Genomic DNA, 27,310 nt, shown 5'->3' with positions numbered 1-27,310 from the left:
CTCTACCCGTTACCAAACTCCAAAGCCGCATCCACGTGTTTGAGTGTTTGTAATAGCAGCACCCCACTTGCTGGTACCACAACCCCTCTCGGTTAGCCAGGGCTGCAATGAGAAAGGCCACATCGTGGGTTTTGACATGATACAATCCTAACACCAGTGCAGAAAAGGGTTGAGTTTAATGTTCACAAAGGGGAAGCCAGAGCCGGCTCTGCCGTTCCAGGAAGGAGGGAACGGGGTTCTAGGGGCTTGGGCGCGCCAGGAATTTGAAAAGTGGCGCCAAAACGAGGGGGGCGGGGAATGGTGAGAAGTGTGGGTGGGGCCAAAGCGAGGAAGGCCAATGGTGGGTGCTGGGGGCGGGGTCAAAGCGAGAAGGGCCAATGGTGAGAAGTGGGGGCGGGGCCAACAGTGAAAAGGGCTCCAGTTTTGGCAAGCGGGCCAGGAATGAAAGTGGCCTGAGCTCCCCCCAGCCCGTGGGAGTGTAGGGAACGCGGGAACCAGGCCTGAGAGCCGGAACTGTGGTAATCAGTTAGACAATTCGGATTGGCTGTAACCCCTGAAGTACCCAGTCAATGGGGCACAGGGGCGGGACCTGCGTGTGAGGTTTAGGGTATAAAGGTCAGTGTTTCTTGCTGTTTGGCGGCCCGCCAGTTTATCCAGCTCATGCCCCTTTCTTGCAAGATCCTTGATAAAATTCTTTTCTCCTCCACAATCGAGTGAGCTTTTGTTTTCTTACAGGTACAGCTTTCTTTCTAACAACCAGGAAATGGGGTGGTTTGGGTAGGGGTTGGAGGACAATAGAGGAAAGTGATTGGGAGATCCCAGCAGGCGCCTCTACCCAAGATGCCGAAGATGAAGGTGGATTTAGTATGTGTGTGGGGAAATCAGGTGCCTGCACCCTCCCTCCCCTTTCCACTTTCAAAGAAACGATGTTGCAACCCCAGCCAACAGAGCCAGGTTTGTTCTGCTTCTCCACCCCCCCCCCCAACCCTCCTCTTCTGGGCACAGTGTCACTTACAGGAAATCAGAGCAAGCTCCCCCTTTAACCCCTGCCGTGGAGTTCTGGAAGCCAGCCCCCAGGGACCAGGACCCTCACCCCACGCCAATCCGTGGCCTTAACCATTCACCTCTTACGGGACTTCACCACCTCCCCGCCAGATGCTCAATCTTGCTTGGAATCAGAGAAATGCAAATTTAAACGACCCTGAGCTACCAGTTTTCACCCCTGGGGCTGGCGAAAACCCAAAAGTTTGTCAACATGCTCTGGTTTGAGGCAGTGGAGAAATCATTTCACCCAGTGCCGGTGGTTGTGTAAATTGATACAACTCAGGTGAGGGGAATTCAGCAATATGTAGCATATGTAGCAAGATCACTAATGTATGTAGACGCTGACTTGGCAGGCCTACTTACACACTTGCACATTTGCAAAATTACATTACTAACGCTGAAGGCAGCAATCAGCAGCTATAGCCCACTCTGACCCGGGGAAAAGTTTACCCAAATTAACTCCTTTAGTCCTCAGAGCAGCACTATGAAGTAGAGGAGCTGTTGCAACCCCCGTTTTGCAGATGAGGGAATGCACGCACAGAATGGCTTGTCAGTGACTTGCCCAAAGGTCACAGCTCTTGCGGGTCAGAGCTGGAAAACAGCAGGACAAAGTTACTCACTGCAAGGCACAAAGCTTGCAGTCACAGAGGCTGTCTACAGGAGACACGTGACTTTCCCACAACATAAGACTAGGCAGTTTTGTGGACATAGTAAAGAAGTTTTCTGTGTAAGGTTAAGGAAAATCTCCAAGACATATTGTCTGGAAAAGCAAGATGCAAATTAGGAAACCAGGAAGAATGGTGTGTGGAGTACGCTAACATGGGTATGCTCTTGAATGCATAAGATATATCTAGAAAGAAATACAAGATTCAGCCACAGGGTCACATCTGGGTGAGCTAAATGGCTGGCTGGCAACAGGGGTGGGGAAAAGATGATTTTTTCCTGTATGCCCATTTGTACCTTTTAGATTTTGAACCATGTGTTACCAATTCATATACACAAAATAAATACAATTTAAAATAATAATCATAGATTATTATTATTATATTATATATATATTTAAAGGACCAGAACTGGGGATTAAACCCAGGACCTTGTATGTGGAAAGCCAGCACTCAACTGCTGAGCCACATTGGCACCCCAGTAATAATATTCTAAGAGGAAGTTGATGTGCAACAGTCCAGAGGCTAGAAATGGGGCTTAATAAAGACTTTTTAAACCTCAGTTGTTACTTGGCATTATGACAGTTGGGTGAAGGGAGCTCCAGACCCCTCTTTGCATAGAAAACATCTTTATCTGGATAACGAACTCTTACACATCCTTTAAAACCCAACTTAAATGACTCCTCTTCCATGAAGCCTCTCCTGAACCACCAAGAAGCAGAGTTCTCCTCCACTGGGGAAGACACTCCATGGGCCAAGAGTGTCTCTGCTAAGCTTCATCCCCGCCCTTCCCATCCTCTCACCTCCAACGTGAAAGCTTCAGGAAGTGAGGCCTTGGGTTCCTCTGGGGCTCTAGCTTCCAGCACACACGTGGACCTGTAGGAAGTTTTGGATGAATAAATGCATGGGCCAAAAGCAGAATGGGCTTCAAGCTCGGCTATCGAGAGGCGCCCTCGCTGGGCCTCAGTGTTCCTCTCCCATCAGGTGGAGACAACAGGTGAAAGTCCCCGTTCACAGGCTGGGCCTGACCTGAGGATGGCCAGGGCATGGGGGAAGGGCTGCTCCTGAGGGACAGGGACGTGACCTTGGGCTCCTGGCTCCATGGATCAAAAATGGTTAGGAAATGGTATTGAGAAATCTGGGGCAGTGCCAGGGAGGGAAGAGGCCAGAGGAGGAGGGGGAGGCGGGAGCCAGATAAAAAGCAGCCTCCAGCGGCCTCTGCTCACTCCCCCTGTCCTCTCCCTCTGTCCCTCCGTCCCTCCGTCCCTCCACGTTCCCTGCACCATGGGACCTGCCGCAGGGTCCAGCCTGCTGCTGCTGCTGCTGACCAGCATGCCCCTGGCCCTGGCGGACCCTATGTGAGTCGTCACGACGATCCTCCCCCCAAAAAGGCTGCCCCTGGGCTGGGAGCAGGCACCTGCGGGGACAGGCTCCTGCGGAATTCAGAGGGCGCTTGGGTGCCTGCGGGTTCAGGGGTCAGTGGGTTGGGATCTTTACAAATCTGGGCTGTCGGTGGAATTCAGGAATTGTGGGGTGGGGCTGTCCGGGTTGGATGTTCACAGAAGGGGGCTCCGGGTGTTTCCGGGTTTGGGGTTGGGGCAGGCGCGAGGTTGAGCTGAGCGTGTGGCTGGGGTGATTTGTGGGTTTAGGGGTTTTTCGGTTTGGACTTCAAAGGATTTGGGAGTTTGCACTTCCAGGGTTTCCTGTTTGTAGGTTTGGGGTTTGGGGCTTCAGGTTTACGAGGGCTTGGGGTGTGTGGATGCGGATATGCAGAGGACCAGAGCGTTAGAGGCTTAGGCTTGGGGTGTTCAGAGATTTGGGGGTGCGTGTGAAAGTCTAGAGACTTTGGGGGGGGTGCAGGTTCTGGCTTTGAGGTTGCGGGTCTGGCGAGATCCAGTTGTTCAGGGCCCAGGCAGGGCTGGGTGAGGGTGGGGGTCGGGGTGCCCTGCCCGTGGGGGCGAGGCGGCGGCGGTTCCCAGGGAGGAGCGCAGCCCTCGGGCTGGCGCTGGCGCCCCGGGCGGCCACTGGCGCCTCGCCAGGACCAGGCTGGGTCCAAGCGCCCCCGAGCAGGACTGGCCGCCGCTGACCCCGGAGAGCCTTGGCGCGTGGGCGCCCCGGGGTGACGGCGCCGCCCTGTGCCCCGCTCCGGCAGGTACTCCATGATCACCCCCAACGTCCTGCGGCTGGAGAACGAGGAGATGGTGGTGCTGGAGGCGCACGAGGTGCAGGGCAACGTTCCCGTCACCGTCACGGTGCACGACTTCCCCGGCAAGAGGCAGGTGCTGTCCAGCGAGAACACGGTGCTGACCGACGCCAACGGCCACCTGAGCACCGTCACCGTCAAGGTGGGCACAGAATGGCGCCGGCCTCCCACGCCCAGAGCCCCTCCCCCCGAGCCCCTCCCCCCTGAGCCCCTCAGCTCTCTAAGTCCCTTCCCCCTTTTAAGCCCCTCCCCCTGAGCCCCTCCCCCGAGCCCCTACCCCTGAGCCCCTCCCCCGAGCCCCTCCCCCTGAGCCCCTCCCCCCTGAGCCCCTCCCCCCGAGCCCCTCCCCCCTGAGCCCCTCAGCTCTCTAAGTCCCCTCCCCCTTTCTGAGCCCCTCCCCCAAGCCCCCTCACCTCTCTAAGTCCCCTCCCTGTTTGAGTCCCTAGCCCCCCTGAGCCCCTCACCTCTCTAAGTCCCCTCCCTGTTTGAGTCCCTAGCCCCCCTGAGCCCCTCACCTCTCTAAGTCCGCTCCCTGTTTCTTAGACCCTCCCCCTCCCCGCCCCTCAGCTCTCTAAGTCCCTTCCCCCTTTTAAGCCCCTCCCCCTAAGCCCCTCAGCTCTCTAAGTCCCTCCCCCTTTCTGAGCCCCTCTCCCTCTCCCCCCTTCTTCCCTGTGACCCCACTCTCCCTCTGAGACCCCCTCATCTGAGCCCCTTCCCCTCAAAGCCCCCTCCCCCCTCTCTGAGTTCTTCCTTCTTGGAAAACCCCTCCCCCTCCTGAGGGTCCTCACCCCCCCCCCCCCCCGTGACCCTCCCCGCTCGAGCCCCTGCCCCTCTGCCCCACCCCCGCTATCCCCACCTTTGCGCTCAGGCGCGCTGGGCAGGCTCTGCAGGGATGAGGGGCAGGGGAGGGTCTGGAGGCTGGACCACGGTGTGGAGCCCTGAGCAGACGCCAGAGGATGCCCTTGGCCTTGCCTAGATCCCGGTCAGCAACGAGCTCAGGATTGGTAAGGGGAAGACGTACGTGGTGGTGCAGGCGGCCTTCGGCGGCACGCAGGTGCAGCACGTGGTGCTGGTGAGCCTTCAGACCGGCTACCTCTTCATCCAGACGGACAAGCCCATCTACACCCCCGGCTCCACAGGCAAGGGCCGCGGGGGCTGGGGCGGGCGGGGGCGTGGGAGGGGCGGGCCCGGCAGGGCCTCACTCGTCCTTCCACGCCCCCCCCAGTCCTCTACCGGGTCTTCTCCTTGGACCAAAACCTGCTGCCCGTCCGCCGGACCGTCGTCATCACCATCGAGGTACCGGGCAGCTGGGGCCCCAGGGACCCCCGGGAAAGAGATCAGGCAGAGCAAAGAGGCAGAGGGAGACGGGGGGGGGGGCGCTGACCCCCAGGAGGAGACACGGGGCCAGGCTCGGCGGCCCCACGAGGTGGGCAGGGACAGAACCAGAGAGAGAGGCGTCGAGGCGGTCCGAGCCCCGGGAGTCGTGGGCGGCGGGGCTGGCGCCTGGATTCCGGCTGCCGACAAGCTCCTGGTGACTGTGGGACTCTGGACAGGTCACTTGGCCCTCCTGAGCCGCCCTTTGCTCCCCTTAAGTTGGGGGTACGGCAGAAAATAACTCGAGGGGGGCGGTCCTCCTGGCAGCCGCCAGAGGGCGGGCTCGAGCCCCCGAGTCTGCTCGCAGCCCTCCAGGGCACACCTCCTGGGGGGAAAATCCTCCTGGCAGCCCACCCGGCCCTGCGTGACCTGCCTCTGCCCCTCCCCTGACCTCCCCTCCTCCTGCTTTCCCCCTCACTCACTTGGGCCCAGCCACACAGGCCTCCCTGCTGACCCGCCACCTCACCAACCGCTGTCCTGCCTCAGGGCCTCTGCACTGCTTCTCTCTGTCTGCAACCCTCGTCCTCCAATTACTTCCACAGCTCACTCCCTCACCTCTTCAGTTCTCCGCTCCAAAGTCAGCAATATCCCCGCTTTATAGTGAGGGCCCCCCAGGCCACCCTGTAAAATATCACCCCTCCCTTCAGGCTCTCTCTCCACACACACACACACACACACACACTTCCCACTCTAACTCTCCCCCTAGCATCTCCCTTCAGCGTCATGGGAATTGGATGCACGTTTGTTAAATGCCTCCCTTCCAACGCAATTGCCGCAGAGGAAGGGATTTGCTGTATCTCCCAAAATCAGCACATAGTAGGGCTCAAGAAAAACTTTCCCGAGGAAGGGAGGGAGGGAGGAGGAAGGAGGGAGGGAGAAGGAAAGGGAGAGTGGGTATTGCCTCCCGTAGGACTGAACTTTTAGGGAGATCGTGCCTAGTCACAGAGGAGACAAGTCACCACGTGAAGGCGGAGAGCTGCTGTAGGGAGAGGCGGGGTCTGCGGGGAAGGGAGGGCACCCACCTCCTCTAAGGCACAGCCGGCGCCCTGCTGTGAGCCAAGACCCCTGCTTCACCCACAGAACTGCCCCATTTCCAACGACAACCAGCGTTTTTGTGTGATGTCTCCTGACACTTCACTCTTGGCAAATAATGAAATCATACGAGGTTGCCATTCTTGTAGGAAAGAAGAACAAGGCAATTACCTGTGGTTCATTCCAGTCAAACGCTTAGCGTAATAAATGCCAGTTAATGTTGTTAGCCGTGGAGGCACTGGTGATGCTGAGCTCAGGCTTACACCTCTGTACGAAGCCAATGAGGTAGCTGCTGCTGTTATCTGCTTTTTATGCACAGGCGGATTGAGCACAGAGAGGTGAAGGAACTGGCTGGAGGCCACACAGCTAGTGGGAGACACAGTGGGGATTTGAACCGGGCCAGTGAGGTGGCCTCCTGCTCTCCCCCTGCCCAGTGGGCGCAGGCACCCAGAGCCCCTTCATCTGACCCGCCTCTGTGTCTCCCACAGACCCCCGACGGCGTGGCCATCAAGCGGGACTCCCAGTCTTCTCAAACCTACTTAGGCATCTTGTCCTTGTCCTGGAACATTCCGGAGCTGGTCAAGTACGTGAGGTCCCCCGAGAGGGGTTCGCCGGCCGCGCGATCCCCGCGGCGGGGGTGGGGGGCTGGGGGCCCGGCTGGGCGGCTCACCCGGCCTTCCCCGCAGTCTCGGGCAGTGGAAGATCCTAGCCCACTACGACGATTCTCCGCAGCAGGTCTTCTCCTCCGAGTTTGAGGTGAAGGAGTACGGTAAGAGCGGAGGCGCTCGGGCGGGGGTCCCCGGAGCGCGGGCCCAGCGGCCGCCCCCAGCCGACGCCGTCCCTCCCCGCAGTGCTGCCCAGTTTCGAGGTCCAGGTGGAGCCTACGGAGAAATTCTACTACGTCGACGACCCGAAGGGCCTGGAGGTCATCATCACAGCCAGGTGAGGTCCGGGGGCGGGGCCAGGTGAGGTCTGGGGCGGGGCGGGGCCAGGTGAGGTCCGGGGGCGGGGCCAGGTGAGGTCCTGGGGGCGGGGCCAGGTGATGTCCGGGGCCAGGTCGGGGCCACGCGAGTTCCCGGGGCGGGGCCAGGCGAGGTCCGGGGCAGAGCGAGGCCAGGTGAGGCCCCAGGGCGGGGCCAGGTGAGGTCCGGGGCAGGGCCAGGTGAGGCCCCAGGGCGGGGCCAGGCGAGGTCCGGGGGCGGGGCCAGGTGAGGCCCCAGGGCGGGGCCAGGTGAGGGACGGGGGCGGGGCCAGGTGAGGGCCGGGGCGGGGCCACGCGAGGTCCCGGGGCTCTGGGTCCTCGCCCGGCTGGAGGCAGTGGGCAGCGCTCCAGGGAGGAGCTGAGGCGCGTCCCCCGCAGGTTCCTCTACGGGAAGAACGTGGACGGGACGGCCTTCGTCATCTTCGGCGTGCAGGACGGCGACCAGCGGATCTCGCTGTCCCAGTCCCTCTCCCGCGTGGTGGTACGGGACGGGCCCCAGAGCTCCTCCCGCGTCCGAGCGCCCCCGCAGCGCCTCCCCCTCGGAGGCTCCTCCCCCTGGGGGCGCCTCTCCCCCGAATTCACTTCCCCCTCGGAGCCCCTACCCCTCTCTGATCCCCTCCCTCTCCCTGCGCTCCTCCCCGCCCAGCCCCTCCCCTTCCCGAGTCCCTCCCCTGCCTGGAGACCCCTCCCCTCTCCGGCTTCCCTGTCCCCCTCTGAGACCCTCTCCGGCTCTCGCTCTCGGGGCCCCACGCCCGAGCCCCTCTCCCGCCGAGCCCCGCCCCCTCTGAGCCCCTCCCTCTGATTCTTCCCCTCCTGCCTGAGCCCCTCCCCTGCCTAGCGACCCCTTCCGGCTGAGTTCACTTTCCCCTCTAAGAAGCTCTCCCTCTCCCTCAACCCCTCCCCTGTCCAAGCCCCTCTTCCGCTGGGCCCCTCCCTTTTCTGACCCCTCCTCTTCTCCCCCAGATTGAGGACGGCACCGGGGAGGCCGTGCTGCCCCGACAGGTCCTTCTCGAGGGCGTGCAGCCCTCCCGAGCCGACGCCCTGGTTGGGAAGTCGCTGTACGTGTCTGTCACCGTCATCCTGCACTCAGGTGAGCCCGAAGGAGGAGGCCCGGTCTGAGGTTGGAGGCCCAATGACACCTTGTGGTCCAGACTGAGAGGGGAGGTCCTGTGCGATGAGAAAGCCTGTTCTGAGTGGGCTGGTCTGGTCCGAGGGGGTGGCCCGGTGAAGGGGGGAGGAAGGGCCAGCCTGAGGGTGGAAGCCCAGGATAACTGTGGTCCAGCCTGACCCTCATGGCCGGCCCCTTCAGGCAGCGACATGGTGGAGGCGGAGCGCAGCGGGATCCCCATCGTGACCTCCCCCTACCAGATCCACTTCACCAAGACGCCCAAGTACTTCAAGCCAGCCATGCCCTTCGACCTCATGGTGAGACCCACGGCGGGGCTCCGGCGCCGCGCACCCCCTACCCGAGTTCCCTGAGCCGCTGAACCCCTCCACCTGCCCTTCCCCCCCAGGTGTTCGTGACCAACCCCGACGGCTCTCCGGCCGGCCGGGTCCCCGTGGTGACCCAGGGAAACAGAGACACAGACTCCGTGGAGTCTTTAACTCAGGACGATGGGGTGGCCAAGCTGACAGTCAACACTCCCAACTCGCGGCAGCCGCTGAGCATCACGGTGCGTCGGCCAGCCTCGGGGCTCCCCGCCGCCGCACTCGGGAGGCCGGAGGGGCCCTTTATTTGCACGGTGTGGTCCTGACATTTGCAAAAAGAGGTGCATTTGCATAGCAGGGTCCGGTCTAGCGCATAGGGGGTCCTGCCCGTTACACAGAGATGCTCTCCATTTTCAAGGGGTGTTCCTGCCTTTTGCATGGAGGAGGCTTGTCATCTGCATACCGGGGCTCTGCATTTGCATAATGGGCTCCTTATATTTGCAGAAAGGGGTCCTGCCATCTGCTCAGAGCGGTTCACATTTACATAATCAGGCCTCTTCCTCATCCCTGTCTTTCCGTTTGCACGGAGATGGTCTCACCAGCAGGTTTATCCTTTGGGGAGGGGAGTCTGAATCTTGCCAGGAGGGGCTCTGAAGTTCACAGACAGGGGCCAATGATTTGCATGACGTTTTCTGTTCTTAGAGCTCTGAAGGTCGAAGTCCAAAATCCGTCTCCCTGGGCTAAAATCCAGGTGTCAGCAGGGCTACGTTCCAGGCTGTAGGGGAGAATCTGTTTCTTTGCTTTTTCCAGCCTCTAGAGGCCACCCCGCATTCCTCAGCTCAGGGCCCCTTGGCCCATCTCCTAAGCCCTCAGCACAGCGTCTTCAAATCTCTCTGCTTCTCCTGCCTTCCTCCTCTAAGGACCCTGGTGATGATATTAGCCCCCCTGGGCTATCCAGGATAATCTCCCCATCTCATGATGCTCCCTTTAATCGCATCTGCAAAGCCCCTTTTGCCACGGCAGCTTCCATATGTCCAGCTCCCGGGGATTAGGACGTGGGCATCGTTGGGGCCCCCCGGCAGCCCAGCTCAGCGGGCATCCCTCTCCCCTGCCCAGGTGCGCACGAAGAAGCAGGGCATCCCGGAGGCGCGGCAGGCCAGCAGCACCATGCAGGCGCTCCCCTACAGCACGCAGGGAAACTCCAACAACTACCTGCACCTCTCCATGTCCCGCACGGAACTCAGGCCCGGGGACACCCTCAACGTCAACTTCCACCTGCGAGTCGACGCTGGTCTGGACGCCAGGATCCGCTACTACACCTACCTGGTCCGTGGCCCTCCACAGCCCCCGGCCCCTCCTCCCCGCTTCTCCAGCACCATCCAGACCCCTCCCGTCTTCTCTGCCCCCCCCAGATCATGAACAAGGGGAAGCTGTTGAGGGCAAGACGCCAGGTGCGAAGGCCAGGCCAAGACCTGGTGGTTCTGCCCTTGACCATCACCCCGGATTTCATCCCTTCCTTCCGCCTGGTGGCCTATTACACAATGATGGGCAGCAAAGGTCAGAGGGAGGTGGTGGCCGACTCCGTGTGGGTGGACGTCAAGGACTCGTGTGTGGGCACGGTGAGCTCCCCGGATCGCTCTGTGCCCGTCTCGGGCATCTCAGCCTCTTCTTCTCTCTCTCCCTCAGCCTCTGCCTCTCTCCAACCCGCTGAACTGGTGTATCTCTCTCTCCTTCCCTTGTTTCATTCTCTCTTTGCCTTTCTCTCTGACGCTGCTGCTCTTGTTATCCCTGCCCATCTCTCTCTCTTGCGTCTCCACTTTTCTCTTGCTTTCGGCCAGTCCAGGACCTCCTCTGCCCTTGGCTGCCTGAGGCCGGGGCCTCCCAGGGCTGACTTCTCCCTCGTGACTCCCATTGTCCCCACAGTTGGTGGTGAAAAGTGCTGGAAAGGAAGAGAGGCGTTTACCAAGGAGGCAGATGGCCCTCAAGATAGAAGGTGACTTTGGGGCCCGCGTGGGGCTGGTGGCCGTGGACAAGGGCGTGTTTGTGTTGAGTAAGAAGAACAGGATAACACAGAGCAAGGTGAGCACCCTGTTGGCTGAGGTTGGGGAGACCATGGGTGGCCATGGGATGGGGTTGAAGATGGGAATGCACATGGACAAGGCTTAAAGTTGGGAGGTCATGGGAGTGGGCGGTTTCCCTTATTGCACAATTGCAACACCAAGAGCAGCATATTGTGGAGTTGCCCAGGGTGGGCAGCCTGAAGACGGGGATGGGGATGAGATGAGTTGGAGTGGTTTTGGGAATGAGGATAGGATTGCAATGGGATTAGAGGGGGAATGGACATAGGGTTAGGAGTGGAGTTGGGATAGGGGTGGAAATGGAGATTGGAATGGAGTCCGGAATGGAGATGCAGACAGGAAGGAGTTTGGGATAGCATTGAGAGAAGAAATGGGAAAGGGGTTGGGAGAGTGTTAGGAGTGGAGATGGAAATGGGGTTGGGATGGACTTGGGAGTAGACATGAGAATAGGGTTGGGAATGATGATAAGGTGAGTTGGAGTAGGTTTGGGAATGAGAATAGGAATGCAATGAGATTAGAGGGGAAATGGAGATAATTAGAAATGGGGTTGGGACTGGGGTGAGAATGGACATGAGCATACACTTAGCAATGGAGGTGGACATAGGAATAGAGTTGGGATAAGAATGACAGTGGCAATGGGAATGAGTTGGTACAGTTGGAAACAGATTGAGATGGGAATGGGGTTGGGATAGTGTTGGGGGTGAATATGGGAATGGGGTTCGAATTGGATTGGGAATGGTGATGGGTTGGGAATGGAGATGGGAATGGGTTGGGATAGACGGGGCGTAAATATGGGAATGGGATTGGAATTGAGCTGGATAAGCTTGTGAATGATGATGGGTTGGGTGCAGAGTTACGGTAGGGATGTGTTTGGGAATGATACCGAAGTTGGGGTTGGAGAGGGGCTGGAGAGTGGGATGAGGGAAGGATTTGAGAATGGGGATGCAGCTGTGGGAGGAAATGTGCGCGAGGCTGGGAAAGGGATGGGTGGGCGTGACAGTGGAAGTGGGTGAGGATGGGAGTGTCACTGTGTGGGCGTAGGAATGGTGTGAAGAGGGGCGTGGAGATGGAGAAGGGGCGCTGGCGTGTGGTTGGGGTAAGGGGGCTGTTGGGTTGAGGTTCTGGGGGGGCATTGGTCGGGGGAGGCAGTGGGTTGGCAGCGGCCCCGCTGGCTGGACTTGCCCAGCCTCGGCCCCCTCCTCCCACAGATCTGGGATGTAGTGGAGAAGGCGGACATCGGCTGTACCCCAGGCAGTGGAAAGGACTACGCTGGTGTCTTCACGGATGCGGGCCTGTCCTTCAAGACCAGCAAGAACCTGCAGACTGCCGAGAGGGCAGGTGAGGACGCAGCCCGCGCCCTGCCCAGAAGGGGCAGCGACTCTGACGCCTGACGCCGGGGTCAGGGAGCTCAGTGGTTAAGGGAAGGTCCTTGGAGTCAGAAGGACCCGGGTTCAGTCCCCCCCCCCCCCACTAGCAAATCACTTCTCCTCTCTGAGCCTCAGTTTCCTCGCCCGCCCAATGGGAGCACTGACACCCCTACCTCACGGCCCTTGTGAGGAGTAAACCAAGGACGCGCAGCAGGTGCCTGATCGCCTTGTCCCGCTGCCCCTGCCCCTCAGAGCTCGAGTGCCCGAAGCCAGCCGCCCGCCGACGTCGCTCTGTGCAGCTGATGGAGAAGAGGATGGGCAAAGGTGAGGGCCCTCCGCTGGCCCCTAACACCCCCCACTCCTGAGCCCCTACGGGATCCCATCCTGGCCTCTTAAGAGCAAAAGAGGGAGGAGGGGGGCGCCTGGCCTTGGGGAAGTTCTCCCTGGTGTCTGCCCTGAGTTTATCCTGCTTCAAGGTGCACTGGCTGAGGGTCTGATGTGGGGGACTCTGTTCCAACAGCGGGTCAGTACACGGACGAGAAGCTCCGCAAGTGCTGTGAGGGCGGCATGCAGGATAACCTGATGCAGTTCTCGTGCGAGCGCCGGGTCCGGTATGTTGAAGACGCGGACTGCAAGAAGGCTTTCCTTGACTGCTGCAAGTATATCACCGAAGAGCGGCTCAAACACGCCCGGGACAGTCCCCTGGACCTGGCCAGAAGTGAGTGATGGTGGGGTCCCGGGGTGGTGGAGGTCAGACCTGGAGGAAGGTGGCTCTTTCTGAGGAGGGAGGGCATTCCTGTCTGAGAGAGGAGGACGCCCTTGACTGAGGGAGGAGGAGGCCTTCAGATGAGCGTCCAGGTGAGGGGAGGAGAAGGATGTCATCCAATGGAGGAGCACACCCCCTGACTGCGAGGATCTTTTTAACCCAGCCCCAGTCAGTCCGAGGGTTGACATTGCCATCGGGAGATTTCTAGATGATGGGGCTGGTGACACTAGTCATGTTAAGAAATGTGGATTCTATGCTCGCTTTTACCAAAGGAAGCCAATTTATGTTGCCTTCCAAAGAGCAGTGCCGAAGCCAATGAGTTACCCAACCAGGTTCATTCATTCATTTCTTCATTCATTTTTGGATAAGATAAAACACGAAAATACTTGAAACTTTCTAGCCCATGCCAAAGGAATATCAAGCAAAGCAAAGAGAAATTTCTCTCTAATAAACCCAGTTTAGCCAAAGCCAGAATGATCTCCACTGCAATTTGGAACTGACAAAGTTGACAAAAGTGATCACTGCCGCTTGCTGAGAGGCTTTGAGTGTGAGTGTTGCTCCATCACGCCATTTATTAAATACCTTTTAGCGTGTCTTACTGAGAGAAAGACGTTTCTGCCAGGATGGACATCGACAAAATAGAATGCCTGGAAAACACACTTCCGGGAACCCAGCCTTTCACGAAGATCAACTCAGCAAAATCACAGTTCATTTTAACCTGTCCATCTTTCACTGTTTAGTAATTTTACATGGAGGGACCATCACCCTGACGGTGGTTCTAATTACTTGAAATCTTTATTTTGTACCATTTGTGGTTTTCATGGGGGATTGGAAATCCATTCATTGGTGATGTTGGGTGAGCAAAAACTGTGGGTGGCTCTTGAAATTGTGGGAAACTACTTTTCATCGATTACATGATGCAAAGTAATGAAAGAGAATATCCTTAAAATAGAAGAAAAAAGAAAAGACAGAGGTTTTTAATGTGAATGGCAAACAGCTCTAGCTTTAATCTCTTTGCAAGTTATAATAATCTAGACATGTTGATTGCTATCCTGGTGCCCCGGGTAATTGTGCCCAATGAAAAGATTTTCTTTTGCAAAGAAGAGGTAGTCTGAAGGCTACTGGGAATTTAAACAAAAATTCATGATCAACCAGGAAATGGTTTACTTGCACAGGTCCCCCCACCCCCCAGCATTACGTACTTTCCTGAGTCTGTTGGGAATCGAATAGAGGATTGCCTAATTTACTATCCTAAAATCACTGACATGGATTATTCCAGAGTATGGTTGCATGTTGGCATCTGTGGAATTCCACTTACTTTGTTGATATGGGGACTCAGAGACAAAGTGAAATCTTCCTACCATTTCTGCTTATTTTTTAAAAAAATTGTTATTTCTTTTAGTACTCCAAGAAGTAATAATCGGCATTTTTGAGGAAAGCCCAGCCAGGGATAATTTCTATTTCAGCCCAATTTTGTCTGTCTGCTAGTGGTGTCAGGCTGACGTTTCGAGGCCACCACCTCTTCCGTGGCCTCCACTGGGCTGGGTGAGCCTCAGCTTACCTGGCTGTGTTCGGCACCATCGTGTCCATTAGGCAGAGGGGACAGGGCCCAGGACCCACGACAATTTCAGGGCCCCATGGAAGTGTTTGCATTTCTTTGAAAATCAGAGGGAACAAATGAATATGGTCCAGTTTGGGTCATATTCACCTTTATACAAATGCAGAAGTAAAATGTAAATTTTTAGAGATATTTTTATGAAAGACAGCAAAAGCGCATTGCATCCTTCAAAGTCATAATGTGACCCCGAGTGGGTTTTGCTGCTAGGAATCCCTCGGGGACCGCAGGGGCTGGGGGTGGAAAGGGGGCAGGGTGTGGGGGGTGGTCTGTTCTAACCCCAGGTCGCCCACCAGGTGACCTGGATGAGGACTTAATCCCAGAAGACGACATCATTTCCCGAAGCCACTTCCCCGAGAGCTGGATGTGGAATGTAGAAGAGTTGAAAGAACCAGAGAAAAACGGGTATGGCTGGGAGCACCCACTTCAACCCACCCAGCCAGCATCGCCCCCGGTTCCTCTTCCCTTCACATCAGACCCCTCCTCTTAATCTGCCGGCACCCCAGCACTTCGACCCCCTTCCCTTCCTGGAACATCAGCGTTTGTATCCCTGAGGGCCCTGCCCACCAGCCCTCCCCACTGAAGTCTTCTCCTAATCCTCCCCTGCCCCCCAGAATCTCAACGATGATCAAGTACGAATTCTTGAAGGACTCCATCACCACGTGGGAGATTCTGGCCGTGAGCGTGTCCGACAAGAAAGGTGAGGCAAGGTGGTGGTGGGGAGGGTCCCGGGGCCCCGGGGATTTCCTCAGCCCGTCCTCGGTCTTGGTGGCTCACATCTGTCCCCTGGTCACTACGGAGGAGCCAGAGGCTGGTCTGCGGGGGATCAGTCTCTAAAGTGGGTGCTGTTGCAATAACTAAACCATTGGGGGGCAGTGTCGACATGGGGAAGGCGACTCAGAAAAGCTAAACCAGGAGGCGGTGTGAAATGCCCGATTGAAACGCCAGGGCGGGGTGTGACAGGAGACAAGTGGACTGGGGGGGCTCTCGTGCCTGCACCCCTGTTCCCCCACCAGCCAACAGCCCATGTGAGCACCTGGCCAGATGGGGAGGGCTCATGGCCGGGCTGAGACTGGGGAGAGGAGAGGCAGGCACTTGCCTGCAGCACCAAACCTAAAGGGGCACCAAAAACCTCAGGCGTCGGGTAGATAACATTTAGTGCCATATTTCTAAAACTCAAAGTAGATGTGAGAAATCTATTCTGAGCCAAATATGAAAAATTTAAGAAAGGACTTGCCTCGTATAGAACAAATTGGAACCTGAGGTCAGAGGAAAAGTGTGTGCCCCTTACACAGGTTATATATATTTTTAAATTAATTTTTGTCCAGAATATTAAAGTGGTTACAAAAGAGTGAAACATTTAAAAAGCTCACAGAATTAAGTGTAAATATTTCATTGATACCCAAACAAGAAATGATTATAATTTCACTTTCCTGGCCCTAAGGAAAGCTATCCCATCAAACTATTCTTAAATCTGCTTTTCTGCTTTTTTTGTTTTCAATTGAATTGCCATGTTTGCCAGTTTCTCTTGGATGAGGGCCGCGGTCAAACGGCGCGGACACTGGGTGCCCTTTTTGCCTCAAGCTCCAGCATGGCTCCTCTTGGCGCTGGTTTCTGAGCCCCGTGCAGGTTTCCAATCAGGACATGTCTGTTTTACCTCTTGTACATTCTCATACACTGAGGTTCCTGGTAAGATTTCATTTTAGCATAAAGCTTCCTGCAGCTTGAAAAACACATGGAGAGCCACAGGCTCCTCAAAGCGGGCCCCTGAGCCAGTAGCGTCGGCCTCATCCGGGATCTGTTAGGAAATCAGAATCTTGACCCCCACCTCCCCAGACCTGCTGGGTGGGACCGTGCCCTTGAGCAGGACCCGCGGGGAGCCGGAAGGGCCTGAGCGCTGAGCTCTGCGCTAAGCCGCGCCTCTCGGCCTCAGCCCTGGGCATCGCGTGCTGGGCTCCTGGGGCCGCTCCGGGCTTCGCGCGGGGCTTCCCTGGGCTCCCCCACCCCCAGCGCTGACAAGCACCTGCCTCCAGGCTTTGCCAGTGTCCCCTGGAAGGCAGAGCCACCCCACCCTCACCCCAGCTGAGACCCCCGGGCCAGGCGAGGCCACGGACAACCAAGCACTTTTCCTTCCGTATTTTTCTGAACTGAAGTCTTGGGCTGCTGCACACATTTAAACAAACAAACCTGGGGTTGGGGGGGGGGGTGGGGGGTGGGGTGGGGTGGTGGTGGTGGTGGTGGTAAATCAGAGCCCCCGGGGGATGCCCTGGTTTGTACTGTGGAGCCCATCGGGGAGTTTTCTGGGGTACAGTGTGAGCTAGGGCTCAAACTCAGCTTTTTCCCAAATGATCGGTGCAGCTGACGGCGCGGCTGACACCTGGGGCAGCTCATCCTCTGCGCCGGGGGCTGTCCTGTGCCTCTGCTCAGTAGAAGCTTTCCCTGCCGGTGGGGGGGGGGGTGAACACCAAAAATGTGACCGGTCGTGGCCAAGGGCCCCTGGGGCGGGGTCCACGTCCTCACACCCTCAACACCAGAGGTTGTTACCCCCACCTTTTCCCACCATCTCTCTCTTACCCTGCCTGGGGCACTATTCTAAGCTCTCTCTCTATTACCTCATTTAATTCTCACAACAATCCTAGGAGGCTGGAGCTATTATTATCCTACAGTGAGGACCCTAAGGTCAGAGAAGGAAGCTGACTTGCCCAAGGTCACCTTTCAGGAATCCAATAACAGGGCTTCGGGATAAATATTTTTGCACCATAACCAATGGGACTTGGGTATTTTAGACAGAGTTACTAGGAATTAAAATGTCAGGTGGGTTAAGCTCCTCGAGTCTATGCACCTGGGTTCAAATCCCAGGTCCCACTCTGCGTAGCTGTGTGGCCTTAGGTGAGTTACTTCTCTGTTTCTTGATGTTTTATCTAACCCAATATATTGAAAATATGATGTCTTTTTGAAAAATTTGCAAAACCATTATCACAGTAATAATTACAATAATCCATCTACAAGATTTAACATTGTTTTCATTTCAAACTTACTAAGATAGTGTATACTTTTGTAATTAACCTTTGAAATCAGTGTATAGCTTACACTTACAGCACATCTCTATTGGGACGGTGAATTTTCACCAGGAATGCTTTGATTTGTGTTTCAGATTTCATAAAATTTACAAATAGAAAAGTAGATTTGCCAACCCAAGTTGTTCCAAACATGCTTGAAAGTTTTCCAGTTACCGAAGAGAACATTGGTATTTTTAAAACTCAAGATTATTCATATTATCATAAAATTCACCCTCTAAAAGTCTACGATCCAGTGGTTTTTAAAAAACACTCACTAAAGGCCCCATTCTTAAGTTTCCATCTAATTTAACTAAAATTATCTGAGCGCAGATCCGGTTCCCGGTCGTGCTGGCCCCAAACGAAGTGCCCGGTGGCCGCGTGGGGCTGGAGGGTGTCTTTTGGACAGGGCAGGCATGGACCCTTCTACCTTTCTCTTCTCCCTCTCTAACGTCTACGAGGAGAACTACAAAGAAAATAAGGAGTAACTCCCCAAGGCCACCGCCATTGGCGATTTTATCTTCAGCAGCAGCGTTCAGTCCCTGGCCTTCTACAAAGCCAGGCGGAGTTGGGGGAAGCTGCTGGTGCTCGCGGTGACTGAGGCCGTGGGAGCGCGGGAGCTCAGGCGAGCCCCTGCCCCGCGTGCGCCCTGCCCCGCGCGCCCTGCCCCTGACGCTGGCCCTCTGTCCCCGCCGGGGCAGGGATCTGCGTGGCCGACCCCTACGAGGTCACGGTGATGCAGGACTTCTTCATCGACCTGCGGTTACCCTACTCCGTGGTGCGCAACGAGCAGGTGGAGATCCGAGCCGTCCTCTACAACTACCTCGAGCAGGACGAACTCACGGTGGGCCCCCGGGGACGGCGGAGGCCTGCGCGGGTCCTTGGGCGCAGGGTCCGGCGCCCACGCCCCTGACCTGCCGCCCGTGCTCCCGGGCAGGTGCGCGTGGAGCTGCTCTACAATCCGGCCTTCTGCAGCCTGGCCACCGCCAAGAAGCGCCACCAGCAGATCGTGAAGGTCCCGGCCAAGTCCTCCCTGGCTGTGCCTTATGTCATCGTGCCCCTAAAAGTGGGGCTGCAGGAGGTGGAGGTCAAGGCCGCCGTCTACAACGCTTACATGAGCGACGGTGTAAAGAAGACCCTCAGGGTCGTGGTGAGTCCTTCTGTCCATCAAGGAAGGCCCCCCTTTCTTGGAGACCCAAGCTGAGGCACAGAAGGGCTCAGTCACCAGCTTCCTGTTGCACAGAGAGAAGGGGGTAGGGCCAGGTTCCACCATGCCCATATGGGAATGGTGTCCAGAACAGAGCCCCGCTGACCACCTGTCTGGTGTCTGTCTGTCCTTTCATTCACCTGATGCCGCCCCCCCCCCCCCCCCGCCCTCCCTGTCACTGCACAGCCGGAAGGAGTAAGAGTCAACAGAACTGTGGCCGTTCGCACGCTGGATCCAGAACATCTCGGCCGCAGTGAGTGGGGCCACAGGCGAGGGGGTGGGGGCTGGCATGGGGGTCAGGGAGTGAGAGGCGCCGGTGCCATCCGGTCTCCCCCTCACCCCACAGACGGCGTGCAGCGAGAGGAGGTCCGTGCCCTGGACCTCAGCGACCAAGTCCCGGGCACGGAGCTGGAGACCAGGATCCTCGTGCAAGGTGGAGCCCCCTTGGCCCAACCCCTTGAGACGCAGGCAGGTCGGGGGGGGACTGCGCTCCCCAAAGCGAGCTGAGTTCCACCGAATTCTGGGGCCTTTAATGGCTGCACCTCCCGCCTCCAGTGCAGCTGGAACAGTCCCTCCTCCACCTGCGTTATAGAAGGGCCCAGGCAGTCCTTAGCCCAGCAAGTAGCTTTCACTGATGAAAAAGTTTAAGTGAGAAGCAATGCAGTAGGAGAGCAGAATTTCTGGAGCTCACTGCCCAGGCCTGGGTGGGAAGAGGCTTTGCAATCTGTGAGCTGTGAGGCTTTGCGCAAATTCCTCTCTCCATGCTTTGGTTTCTTCTTCTGAGATATGAAGTGAAGCAGGGTCTACACCCAAGGATTGTTGCAGGGATTAAATGAGATACTACAGGCTGTTCTCGTAGCAAACAGCATTAATTACTGTATAAGTTTTAATGACCCTGTGACTTGAACGGTTTTACCACTGGGGTAAAACAAGGGTCCAGGTGCCCAGGATCCCCTGGGAAGCTCAAGCTCCCCACCCCCAAGTGCAGACCCCCCTCGCCATTCAGCCGCACTGGGCCCCCCCCTCAATCTCCAGCCCCCAGCTCCCTCTGAACCCCTTGGCCTGGCTGGCCCAAGGCTGAGAGGTCACGGGGGGCGGGGGCTGGCCCTCACCCCAGTGGCCTGAGCGCCATCCTCCTGCCGGGCACAGGGACCCCGGTGGCCCAGATGGCAGAGGACGCCATCAACGGGGAGCGCCTGAAGCACCTCATCGTGACGCCCTCGGGCTGCGGGGAGCAGAACATGATTGGCATGACGCCGACGGTCATCGCCGTGCACTATCTGGACCACACGGAGCAGTGGGACAAGTTGGGCCTGGAGAAGCGGCAGGAGGCCTTGGACCTCATCAAGAAGGGTGGGTGCCCTGCCTTCCCTGGGACCCTGCACCTCTCTGAGGTCCTTGCCCTGTTGGAGAACGATGCTGTGTTTTCCCTGGGACCCTTCCCATCCCCTCCCTGGAGCCCTCATGCCCCTCGGAACCCTTTCTCTGCACTCTCTCCCTCCATTGCTCCCTCTCAGTGAAGCGCCTCTTCTCTTAGAACACCTCCCCTCTTTAAACTGCTCCTCCCTCCCCTGCCCTGAGGCCCCCTTTCCTCTCTGAACCCCACCCCCTTTCTCTTATCTTTGAAACTCAACACCCTCTCTAAGCCCCACCCCCCTCTGTGAGACCACCTTCCTCTGAGCCCCCTGCTCCTGGTGGCACCCTGTCCCCTCTCTGAAGCCCCTGTGCTTCCTCAGCCCTCCCCTTCTGATTCTCCTCCCTGCTTATGAGCCCCTTCCCCTCTTTTAAAAAAGATTGATTTATTTTATCTTCCCCCAGATGGCTCTCTGGTCTGTCTGTTTGTTGTTTCTGTTCTCTCTTTGCACTTGTTGTCTGCTGGCTGTCTGCTTGCTGTATCTGCTCGTCTTCTTTAGGAGGCACTGGGAAACACTGCCCAACAGCTTGAGCCACATGTGCTCCCTGCTCGTTGTGTCTCCTCGTTTCATCTGCTTGTTGTACCAGCTTTTTGCATCTGCCTGGCTTCTTCAGGAGGCACTAGGAACTGAACCTGGGACCTCCCATTTGGGAGGCAGGTGCTCAACTGCTTGAGCCACATTGCTCCCTCTCCTCCCCTTTTGAAGCTCCCTTTGCCTGGAGACACCCATGCCTCTACCAGAATTTTCTTTCTGAACTTCTACCACCTCCCCATAGATTTCCTGTTCCCACTCTGAGCCCCTCCCTCCTCTGAAGCCACTCTCTGCTGTCAGCATCCCCTCAAGGGACACTGCCCCTTCTCTGCAGGCTACACCCAGCAGCTGGCCTACAGACAGCCCAGCTCCGCGTACGCCGCCTTCCTGAAGTCGCCGCCCAGCACCTGGTGAGTTCCGAGGTAGCCCCAGGTAGCTCTGAATCCAGCCCCGGGGTGGTCCAGGCCAGCCCTGTGGGCCACCAGCCTGGACCCTCCACGAGCGGTCAGGCGCTGGCTGGCCCAGGGACCACACTGAGCACCAGCTGCATGCCCTGCTAGGTCCGGAGCCCCGGGAGCTGATAAAGGAAAACCACCCGGGCCCCGCCCCTCCGGGCCCCGCCCCTCTCCGGCCATTGGCTGGCTCGAGTGGCACTCTCTGGGTGCCGGAGCCGATTGGCTCACCGGCGCCCCGCCTCGCTGTGCTCGCCCCTAGGCTAACCGCGTACGTGGTCAAGGTCTTCGCTCTGGCCGCCAACCTCATCGCCATAGACGCCCATGTCCTCTGTGGGGCTGTCAAGTGGCTGGTCCTGGAGAGGCAGAACCCGGACGGGGTCTTCCGGGAGGATGGGAGAGTGATAACGCCATCAATGACTGTAAGCAGCAGAGATTCGGGGCCCCCTGGGGGAGAGCGCCCCCTGCGGGTCATAGGGTGCGTGAGGGAAAGACGCCCCCAACCCCTCCCTGCTCAGTCCTCCCTATCCGGGGGCATCGCTCCTCCCCTGCGAGCCAAAAACTTGCAGCACCCAGTACGAAATGAAATGCAGAGCTTTGCTCAGAAATTCAGCATTTTATGAAACCAAGTGCAAGGGTCCTTCTGAGAGATGAACCCTGCCTGGGAGGCCCCATCTCACATCCAACCCATTTCCACGCCCCGCCCATTCTGCCTTCTGGATGTTTGTTTAAAAAACCCCCACAAAACCATCTCCTCTCCCTTCCCATGGGCACCCCTTGCTGGGTCCAAGCACCCCTATCCCTCACCTGGGGACTTGGCAGGGCCTCCCTGGTCAGTCTCCTGGCTGCCTCCCACTCTTGTCCGTTCTCAGGCGACGCAGCAGCCGGGGTGATTCTTTCAATCTGATTGGGGCACTGCTTAGAAGCTGCTATGACTCCCCTTTGCTCTAAAATAAACAGAGAACTTTAGAGTAGTGATTCCTCAAAGCGTGGACCCCGGATCAGTAGCAACAGCAGCAGCACCTGGGAACTGGTTAGAAATCCATGTTCTCTAGCTAATCCAGAGACCCACGGATTCAGGAATTCTGGGGTTGGGGTTCAGGAATCAGAGTTTTAATATACGCACTTCCCCCAGGTGATGCTGATGTGTGCTCAGTTTTGAGAACAACTGCTCTGGACTGACCTTCCAGGTTTCCAGGCTTACACCCTTCCTACAGCTCCACACTCCAGCCATACTCCTAGGAGCCTTGTTCATTCCTGCCACAGGGCCTTTGCACATGCTGCCTGGCATGCTAACCCCTGCTGTTTCTGAGAGCTGACTCCTACTCACTCTTCATTCAGATCAGGGCTCAGCCCTAAACCCCCCCAGGGACTCCTTTACTGACCTCTGTGGCTGGGTTTGCCCTCCCACTGTCTATCCTCAATGCTGGGTCCACCTCTCCCTTATAGCACTCATCAGTCTGTAGATAGTTGGTTGGTTCACACTAGACAGAGAGCTCCATGAGGGTAAGGGTTGGTGCCTGGTTTTTGTCCCCCATCATATCCCCTATTGAAGAATGAATGAATGCAGGAATGAATGAATAGGGTTTGGGGGAAACAGACTTGGCCCAGTGGTTAGGGCGTCCGCCTACCACATGGGAGGTCCGCGGTTCAAGCCCCGGGCCTCCTTGACCCGTGTGGAGCTGGCCCATGTGCAGTGCTGATGTGCGCAAGGAGTGCCCTGCCATGCAGGGGTGTCCCCCGCGTAGGGGAGCCCCACGTGCAAGGAGTGCACCCCATAAGGAGAGCCGCCCAGCGGGAAAGAAAGCGCAGCCTGCCCAGGAATGGCGCCGCCCACACTTCCTGTCCCGCTGATGACAACAGAAAGCGGACAAAGAAACAAGACGCAGCAAATAGACATAGAGAACAGACAAATGGGGGGGGGGGTTAAATAAATAAATAAATCTTAAAAAAAAAAAAAATAAAGGGTTTGGCTCCGCCTGGGGGAGACACAGTGGACAGATCCAGTCCTACCCCCGGATCTGCAGGGGTTGGTGGGTTTGTGGGAACACACTGGTAATCCCATCCTTGCTTCCTGCTTACTCTAGGGCGGCTTGCAGCATGCTGAGGAGAGAGGCATGGTCCTCACAGCCTTCGTTCTCATCGCACTACAGGAGGCTAAAGATATCTGTGAGGGGCAGGTTAGGGTAAGTGACCCCCATGTTCAGTCCCCAACATCCTTCCCACCCCAGACTAAGGCTGGAGACTTCCTTTTTCCCAGAGAGAGAGAGAGACTCTGATAGGCTCAGCCTCAGTCAGGTGACCAGCTCTGCACCAGTCAGCTGGAGCGAGGAAGTCGGTCTCAGTGGGAAACATGGCTGCCTCCACTGTGGCCATGTGAGTGGAAGGCAGGGGAGACAGTTCCTACAAAAGTAGGGTTGGGCATAGGAGAGCCATTTGGGCAGGCACAGAGATTGTTTTCTATTATACTTACATTCATAGCAACGTTGTGACAGAGTACAGCACAGGTTGTGGAACTGTGCTGCTTGGGCACAAATGAAGGGCGTGCTAGAGCCGTCTTGCCAGAGCCCATTGTTATATTTCCGGGAATTTTGCAAGCTGGTTGTTAAACACAATCATTATTATGAATCAAATTACATAAATTTACAGCTGGACACATTATATTAAAAACAAACTCACCACTTAATATCTCTTTTCTTACTTTACCATGAGCTAGGTTCACAAATTTATTTGCATCTATTGTATCCCTACAGTGGAAATATGTAATACTCTCCTACTGCACATCTCTCCCCAACTCTGCATTCATTGGTAGCTTGAAATCTGCCACAGTAGAAGTATTTACATCACAAAAATCAGCAATAATTCAAACCGTGGTTTCCTCTACTCCAGAGGCCCAGCTTTGGATCCTGGCTCTGCCACTTAACTAGCTTGATGGTCTTGGCAAAGTCAGTACATCTCACTGGGTAACAGTATTGTCTTTGATGCAGTAGGGATGATGATAAAAATAATAACGACCTCATAGGGTTCTCTGAGATTAAATAAGTGGGTATATGACTAGCACATGGTAAGTGCAAGCTATGATGATGATGATGATGATTAGAAGAGTAAGCAAAAAAAAAAAAAAGAATAAGCAGTGGTGTGCTGAATCTGGCTCATATTAGCATGTGCGTTCTATTTAGGGCTCTCTTTCTGTCTCTGGGTTCAGCAACATCGCTTTGCCTTGATATGGGCTGTAGAGTGAGTATTTACACCATGGAAATTGGCAACTGATATAAACCAGCCCCCTTTCCCAGCTGGGAGCTGGTTGTTAAACATTTACCAGCACACCACTAGGTGTATGGACTGCTCCAGGCACATAACAGGTACCCAGCAACAAAGCAGCTCATGATGACTAAAATGCCTGGGAAACTGTCAAAAATAGATTGAAGGGAAGCGGACTTGGCTCAGTGGTTAGGGCGTCCGTCTACTACATGGGAGGTCCACGGTTCAAACCCTGGGCCTCCTTGACCCGTGTGCATCTGGCCCATGTGCAGTGCTGATGCGCTCAAGGAGTGCCATGCCATGCAGGGGTGTCTCCGCATAGGGGAGCCCCACGCTCTAGGAGAGTGCCCCTTAAGGAGAGTCGCCCAGTGTGAAAGAAAGTGCAGCCTGCCCAGGAATGGCGCCTCACACACGGAGAGCTGACACAACAAGATGATGCAACAAAAAGAAACACAGATTCCTGTGCCACTGACAACAACAGAAGCGGACAAAGAAGATCGTGCACAAATAGACACAGAGAACAGACGACTGGGGTGGGGGGGGGGCGGGGGTTGGGAGAGAAATAAATAAATAAATAAATCTTAAAAAAAATAGATTGAAGATGGGCAGGTATGTCCAAAGACAGAAACTGTTCTACTGACCGGAAACTGGTGCTTCTGCCTTGCTTAGCTGTCTGTGGCAGCAATGCTTGCCTGACCAAAAGTACTTGATCTTCTCTAGAGCCTGGGAGACAGCATCGATAAGTCAAGAAACTTCCTTGAAGCCAAGTACATGAGCCTGCAGAGACCATACACTGTAGCAATGGCTGGCTATGCCCTGGCCCAATCAGACAGTCTGAAGGGCCGCAATCTCGACAAATTTCTGAACACAGCCACAGGTGAGGGGCATCTTTGAAAGGTAACGTGGGATGCATGATTGAGGTTTGAGGGGGGCAACCCCAAGTTGGGATGACTGGCTCCAAGCTGAGCTGGGATACAGGAGGTCTAAGTCAAGACAGGATGACTGGTCTAAGCCACGATGGCATGGGCAGTTCTGAGATGGGGTGTGATGGGCGGCTCCTAGCCAGCAGTGATATAAAGTCCTCATTGTGAGCCTCACAGGAAGGTCTGTTGTCTCATTCCTTCAACAAGTGTTCTGAGCACTTGCTATGGCACAGTAGTGAGGAGTAGCTAAGGGCATGGACTCTGACATCAGCCAGACCTGAGTTCAATTCTCACTCTGTCACATTTTCACTGAGTGACCTTGTACAAGTCACTTAACCTCTTTGGACCTTATTTTCCTTCTCTTAAAATGGGTGGTTGTGAAGATTAAAATGAATAATGCATGTACAACAAAGTCTGGCACATCATAAGAGTTCTATAAGTGATGTCCCTTTGCCTTTATCTTTGTTAATCATATTGTCATTACCTCAAGGGTAACTATGATTAGATAAGATAATGCCATGGAGAATGTAGCACAGTGCCTAGTACATAGTGAGCATACAGTCAAAGGTTCCAATGATGACACTACATCAGTTAGGTCTGGGCTGGCTTCTGTAACATATCTCCCCCAAGACTGAAGTGGCATAATACAATAGAAGTTTATTTCTTGCCGTGTAACAGCATCCTGTGGGTTTTCCAAGTTGATGGACAGCTCTCCTCTATATGGTGATGCAGGGATCCAGGCCTCTAGAGTTTTGCAGCCCTGCCACCCCAGGGTTTCGGAATCTTCTGCGTATACACAGAAGGGAAAACAGTCAGAACGATTGTACAAGGGAGGTGGTCCAGGCATGGAAGGGGCTCCATCACTGCCATGCACATTCCACTGGCCAGAGTTCTGCTACATGGCCACGCCCCCCTGCAGGGTTATCTGGGAGGTGTAGTTAAGCTGGTTGCCCAGGAAGAGGCATAAGTGGTTCTTGGTGGGAATCTCTGCCATAGGTACTTTCTTAGGTCTTTGGGGCACATAACAGTGGACATGGCACAGCCCCTGCCATTATCACACTCCATTTGAGAAAAGAGATGTGTTAACAGGAGATTGCTGTAGAGTGTCACAGTGCTGGGATGAGAGAAGCACAGGATGCTCTGCTAGACAGAAGGAGGTGCCCAGCTCAGCCAAGGGTGGCCATTGAGGCTAAGTTGTACAAAATGGGTAAGAATTAACTAGGAGTGGGTGGAGAAGAGGTGCTCCAAGTAGAAGTACCAAGTATATGCAAAGATCCAGAGGTCAGAGTGAGCAGCAACTTTTGGGAAACTCCCAGTAGTTCAGTGAGGGTGTCATTCAAAATTTAGAAATGGTGAGGATTGATGGGGGAGGAGAGTGAGGCAAGCAGATGGAAGTCTAGAATGCCAATCCAAGACCCTGGAGTGCTGGGAGGTCTGGTATGGGTCTGGCAGCCATGAGGGTAGCCTGGCAACAGCTTCCTCTGAGCCATAGCAGTGAGCACTGGGGGGATCCTCTTTACAGAAAGGAACCGCTGGGAGGAGCCTGGCCAGCGGCTCTACAGTGTGGAAGCCACGTCCTACGCCCTCCTCGCCCTGCTGCTGCTCAGAGACTTTGAATCTATGTCTCCTGTTGTGCGCTGGCTTAATGAGCAGAGATACTATGGAGGCGGCTATGGCTCTACCCAGGCAAGTGCGGCCACTACCCCTCCACCTGTGTCCTACCTCCTCTGACCGGCCTCCTGGAGGAGATCCTGAGACCCAGAGAAGTAGTTCTTCTGTCCCACAAGCCAGTGATTGGAGTAAAGTTGAGAAATCCATTCTTTTCTTAATTGTGAACCCATCTGTGGGTTCTAGAGTACATTTTGTATGCCCAAGCTGTGATCTGAACCTCCTTCCTGGTATCTGACCATGTTC

At 55.9% G+C, this 27,310-nt stretch overlaps 1 protein-coding gene across 1 annotated transcript in view; it reads left to right on the top strand.

Annotated features, from left to right (window-relative positions):
- Nucleotides 1-2,921: 2,921 nt before the first annotated feature.
- LOC101411049 (complement C3-like) overlaps nt 2,922-27,310 on the top strand; it is a 31,737-nt gene continuing 7,348 nt past the window's right edge. Inside the window, exons 1-29 of the mRNA XM_058281982.1 lie at nt 2,922-3,064; nt 3,859-4,051; nt 4,886-5,048; nt 5,135-5,205; nt 6,804-6,898; nt 7,002-7,084; nt 7,167-7,257; nt 7,676-7,778; nt 8,261-8,387; nt 8,607-8,722; nt 8,812-8,970; nt 9,842-10,051; nt 10,138-10,344; nt 10,649-10,804; nt 12,012-12,141; nt 12,423-12,494; nt 12,691-12,888; nt 14,848-14,956; nt 15,166-15,251; nt 18,309-18,451; nt 18,545-18,757; nt 19,001-19,067; nt 19,161-19,247; nt 19,964-20,167; nt 21,095-21,170; nt 21,475-21,634; nt 23,300-23,398; nt 25,194-25,350; nt 26,919-27,082. Coding sequence (XP_058137965.1) covers nt 2,991-3,064; nt 3,859-4,051; nt 4,886-5,048; nt 5,135-5,205; nt 6,804-6,898; nt 7,002-7,084; nt 7,167-7,257; nt 7,676-7,778; nt 8,261-8,387; nt 8,607-8,722; nt 8,812-8,970; nt 9,842-10,051; nt 10,138-10,344; nt 10,649-10,804; nt 12,012-12,141; nt 12,423-12,494; nt 12,691-12,888; nt 14,848-14,956; nt 15,166-15,251; nt 18,309-18,451; nt 18,545-18,757; nt 19,001-19,067; nt 19,161-19,247; nt 19,964-20,167; nt 21,095-21,170; nt 21,475-21,634; nt 23,300-23,398; nt 25,194-25,350; nt 26,919-27,082 — 3,813 coding nt within the window. The 5' untranslated portion in view covers nt 2,922-2,990. The remainder of the gene's footprint in view (nt 3,065-3,858; nt 4,052-4,885; nt 5,049-5,134; nt 5,206-6,803; nt 6,899-7,001; nt 7,085-7,166; nt 7,258-7,675; nt 7,779-8,260; nt 8,388-8,606; nt 8,723-8,811; nt 8,971-9,841; nt 10,052-10,137; nt 10,345-10,648; nt 10,805-12,011; nt 12,142-12,422; nt 12,495-12,690; nt 12,889-14,847; nt 14,957-15,165; nt 15,252-18,308; nt 18,452-18,544; nt 18,758-19,000; nt 19,068-19,160; nt 19,248-19,963; nt 20,168-21,094; nt 21,171-21,474; nt 21,635-23,299; nt 23,399-25,193; nt 25,351-26,918; nt 27,083-27,310) is intronic.

Source organism: Dasypus novemcinctus, chromosome 19 (assembly GCF_030445035.2).
Source record: "Dasypus novemcinctus isolate mDasNov1 chromosome 19, mDasNov1.1.hap2, whole genome shotgun sequence".
In the NCBI taxonomy this organism is placed as follows: domain Eukaryota; kingdom Metazoa; phylum Chordata; class Mammalia; order Cingulata; family Dasypodidae; genus Dasypus; species Dasypus novemcinctus.
This window is presented reverse-complemented; position numbering and strand designations above follow the sequence as displayed.